Raw genomic sequence first — 4,531 nt, 5'->3', positions numbered from 1 at the left:
CAGGGAGGCATCAATACCCAAAAGATGGGCTCGGCTTTGGTTGTGCAATGTTAAACCCCATTAACAGGCCCAAACCTCACACGCAATCTCATTGAAGCCTCATAATTTGCATGTTAAAAACCACAAGGGAACATGACACCTTAAGATGGATGTGCTCATTGTGTGCGTGTGTTACTGCTCAATCTTCCTCACTAGAACTATACAAAGCATGTCGTACAAGACAATAGTAACAGCAAGCCAAACAGTGAGTTTACATTTTTATTTGTTTTAGTACAACAGTTCAAGTCAACTAGCCACTGTATCTACCGAGATGCCAAAGTGTATTGCTCGTTTGCATTCCATGTGTAGACCACCGCTAAGTGATGTTCAAGGTGGCATCCATCTCCATGTCTGGCATGTTAATTCACACCTGTACAGCAAGAAGCCATGTGCGTTGAAGACAACCCAATAGTTTTACAAAAGCAAAGAATCAGCAGGAGCAAACTGGCAGAATCTGGGTAGCAAAGCCGCACGAAACGTATAACAGCCGACGCCTTGGTCAAAACTTGTGCTACTTTTTTATTTTAATATACAGTAAGTGCCAAGAACAGGTGTGGTTCACATGAACATTTTATCTCAAAACTCACTATGAAATAGGCAGGGATTAAAGACCTATGCATAGAAACATGCTTCCTCAAAAAGAACAGGATAAGTACACACTGCTAATTTCCAAAGCGGGCAGAAGCTGCACTGACAAAGCTACATATCAAATGGAACGGACTCAAGTGGGGGAAATGATCCACATGTAAAACCAGCGCAAGTACACTTATAGCAGGATAAATTCACAGAGTATAACTTGGGATTTATTTCAAAAAGGTGGGTAGTGAACACAGCAAAAATACTGGTCGAACAAAAAATAAATCAATCTTTGGATACGTAAAAAACCCTGTACAAGCCCCCATCCGCAGCCTTCAGTCTTCAGAGCCATCTTTGGTTTCCTTGTTCTTGCGCACCTCTTCCAACTTCTTGTCCTATTAAACAGGAATATAAAAAAGGTTTAAGTTCCAACATCCTAGTAAAAACTTATGAAACTTCATCCATTTATCATCAAATGAAACTGACCTTCTCCTTGAATTTCTCATTCATCGCCGCCATAAGTGCCGTGCGGTTCTCTTTGTTGGCCTCCATCTTCTGGTTGAGCTTGTCCTCGGCCATCTTACTGAAGTTGTTGTTCTCCTCCATGGCTTTCTGGAGCACTTCCTTTTCATGCTCGCGCTTCTCAGCCAAGTGCCTCAGCACTTCAGCTTCATGGTTCTGAAAAGGGATGGTTAAAATACTATACATTATAAATCATTTGCCCATGCTTGCTTAGGTTTCTAGGACACCATCAACACTGTTGGTTGGGCTCAAGATTTATTATAATAAAATATATTTCTACCTTGCGTCTCTCCTCTGCGGCATCCAGCTTCCTCTGAATTTCCTCCAGCGACACATCCTTCTTCTTGGGAGGAGACAGGGGGAATTCAGCCTTGGCATCTGGGGCAGGAGTACCCAGGATGACCTCAAAGGCTTGGCCAGAGGCCCTCTTGTCGAGCTCCTTGATCACAATATCTGAACACAAAAGGTAAAACAATGCATTGAGGCACAATGAGCCATAATTAAAATTACTTACATTCAAATCTTAAATATAATTCACCTTGGGAGGTTGCCATCTTAAAGACTGCGCTGCAGGTCGATTTTACCTGACGGGGAAATATAACAAAGGTTAGATTGCTGGGATTGATAGACAGCGACATCTAGCGGATGTTTTAAACCATTTATGAAACTACCGCCATCTAAACAAGCCAGGTTAAAAACAAAGCGCAGTGGCAACACCCTGTGGCCGCCTTTAAGCACTGCAAGCAACCACCGCCCATCCAGCCATCCACACACAAAAGCTGCACGTTACACACACCATTGTTTATCATCCAACTTGTGGCAACGACATGCAGATGAATCCGCATGCAATCAAACCGATTCACGAGACAAAGAGGAGAGGGCTCTGCGCGTGCCTGCCGCGTTGAACGCGACACAAAGTAGCATTTTGTTGAAACAAAAGAATGATGATGATGAGGGCGGGTACGGCCGGCAGTGCCAGGTGCAGACAGGCCTGCAAATCCAATATGCACCATCCGAAATAAGATTAGTGAGCAATGAGCATATCGGGGGGGGGCAAATTACCCACCAGGGAGCACCTGTTCCTTGCACCATGTGTTTGAGCCGCAGGAGGAGGAAGGGGGGGGGGGGGGGGGGAGGAAGAGCACAAAGTACAAGTACTGCAACAGCCGAATAAACATGCATGGCGAGCTCGAATAGCTGGACCTTTGTGCTCAAACGTGAGGTTAGCAATATCATTTTAAATCTTAATATCGATGACTAGCTGCCATGTTAATTTGGTCAAATGATTCATAAACAGTCACCAAACATTGGGGTCGAGTGAAAAGACCCCTCCCCTTATTGTCCATAAAAGGCTGCAGAAATAGCCAACTACAGAAATCAAATTGACGGTTTGGTGAATGCCTGCACCTGGCCATCCCACATTGACACCATGGTTGTCATTTTTTAGGTTTTGCTTGGCTGCCGATTGGCTTCGCCTCGCTGACAATAACCACCCACACACACACACACACACACACACACAGATTCCAGCCTCACAAGCAGCAGCAAACAAAGGAGCTTTTGACGGCAACGTGGCGAGAAGCTGCACACAAAGACGAGCTGACTGCAGGTTATTTTCCACAGAAAATGTCGAAAAAAAAAACAAAAAAAAAAAAAAAACAGCTTTGCTCACACACACACACACACACACACACGAATTATATAAAATAACCGATTGACAACACGACATGTCTGCTACCTACAAGTGTCGCCCATAAATCCACTGCCCGTCTGAGTCTTTGTCGGTGCCAACTGTGCTAGTGTCTGTCTGCCGCCATACAATAGGCTAACACACCGCCTAGCAATCCACAAAGCCGGCGAACAACCGTCTGTCACAATGTAAAGATAGCTAACGTGCTACGCTAACAAAAACAGACACACACACACACACACACACACAACAAAGAAAACTGTAGGGAAAATCGTCCACTTTCTAAAACTAACTATTAAAATATAAAACTTGCACGCCTGCATATTCTTACAAAAAGTAAAAATTGACATTAAAAATTAAATTTGCACTTACGGCCGAAAAACAAAAAATCCTCGTGTACTTCTTCTGTTGTAAAGATGTTGTGCGTCACACCCACCTTAAACAAGCTCTGGATGATGTGCTCCTCTCTCAAAGAGTTTACCGCGAGCCCTGTGCTCGAGCATGGCACCGGCTCGCAAATAAATGGGCCAAATTCAGTGTCGTCACGCCGATTGCGGCCAATCATCGGCTTGCTCCTCGCTACAAGGTGCCTCTGGGAAATGTAGTTGTTTTGTGACTTTACGTTTAGACAATTAGCTACAACTGTTCTACTCTTCAAAATGGATTAATCATTATTATCTAGAGCAAACTCGGTAAGGTAGCAATCCATAGTGATATTTTGGAAAGCAGTTTTTAAGAAAAAAGCTGTTATTTGCAAGGGTCATTGTTTCCTCTATGTTTTAGTTTATTGCCCCACCCATTGCCTAGTGGATTTTGGAAATTTGGCTGTCACAAATTGTTTTATTTTTGGCATTTAGGTACTAATTAATTGTAAGCAACAATTTTATCTAAGTAGGCTTTTTTTGTGGGAAACAAATTGTTTTTCAAAGCCAAATATTTCTCTATGTCTTGAGGAGAATAGCAGCAAGTCCAACTTTACATGATTTCAGGGTAACAGGATAAGAAATCATGATATGACAGATATAGACACATATTTCACAATGAAATAAAGCAATACAGATTCAAAGCCATGAATGAAATATAAACAGGGATGATTTTTCAATCCAAAAACGAGACTCTAAAGAAATCCGAATCTCCAAACTACCACGCTTTCAAATATACTTAAAAAAAAAATTCAAGTGAAATTCTGTCTCCACCATTGAATCCACCCAGTCTTTTAAATCTATTTCAAACTTCTTAAAATAATTCTGGAAACTGTAATCATAGCTGCCATGATAACTGAAAACAAATCTTCTTTAATTTCCCCCTATAATCCAATGGTTTTAAATGTTGAAGTAGTCCTGAAAAGTTCAGGACTGGAAGACACCACTCTTCAGATGTACCATGCAGGTTCAAGCAATTATATCCGCAAGCATCAGGTTAAGTGTCTTTGAGTGTCTTTGGTGTCTTATAGTTTTGACCGTGACCTCTGACCCCCTCTGGAGGAGAGAGAAAAGGTGGTACATGCTGTGAGAAGTGCAGAACAGCAGAAGGTCTGATAGCACACTGTCCTACAGTAATCGATTGGGAGCAGTCTGCTGCAGCCCGCTGTTCCTATTCTGCTGATGCGTGCGCCAATGACACAGCACACACAGCCTTTACAGTGTATGTTAGCGGCGCTGAATTAGCAATAACAACTGGTGCATGAAGGCCATACGGCTGCAT

The 4,531-nt window shown here is 42.7% G+C and overlaps 1 protein-coding gene across 4 annotated transcripts; it reads right to left on the bottom strand.

The window, feature by feature from the left end:
- Positions 1 to 244: 244 nt before the first annotated feature.
- On the bottom strand, positions 245 to 3,327 carry LOC116387374 (stathmin-like). Of its 4 annotated transcripts, none has more exons than XM_031854383.1 (6): positions 3,200 to 3,322; positions 2,204 to 2,213; positions 1,676 to 1,721; positions 1,418 to 1,590; positions 1,102 to 1,293; positions 245 to 1,010 (listed from the first exon to the last, which is right to left on the bottom strand). In XM_031854383.1, exons 3-6 carry the CDS (start codon positions 1,689 to 1,691, stop codon positions 951 to 953), a joined length of 441 nt encoding a protein of 146 aa, XP_031710243.1. In that variant the 5' UTR covers positions 1,692 to 1,721; positions 2,204 to 2,213; positions 3,200 to 3,322; the 3' UTR covers positions 245 to 950. The 4 variants fall into 4 exon arrangements, with proteins under 4 accessions (XP_031710243.1, XP_031710244.1, XP_031710242.1 ...); XM_031854384.1 differs by having other exon boundaries at positions 3,264 to 3,315; XM_031854382.1 differs by lacking the exon at positions 2,204 to 2,213 and having other exon boundaries at positions 3,264 to 3,327.
- Between the last annotated feature and the right edge of the window lie 1,204 nt (positions 3,328 to 4,531).

Source organism: Anarrhichthys ocellatus, unplaced genomic scaffold, assembly GCF_004355925.1.
Source record: "Anarrhichthys ocellatus isolate YVR2014 unplaced genomic scaffold, GSC_Weel_1.0 scaffold14, whole genome shotgun sequence".
In the NCBI taxonomy this organism is placed as follows: domain Eukaryota; kingdom Metazoa; phylum Chordata; class Actinopteri; order Perciformes; family Anarhichadidae; genus Anarrhichthys; species Anarrhichthys ocellatus.
Note: the sequence above shows the minus strand (reverse complement) of the source record. Positions and strands in the feature narration are given on the sequence as shown.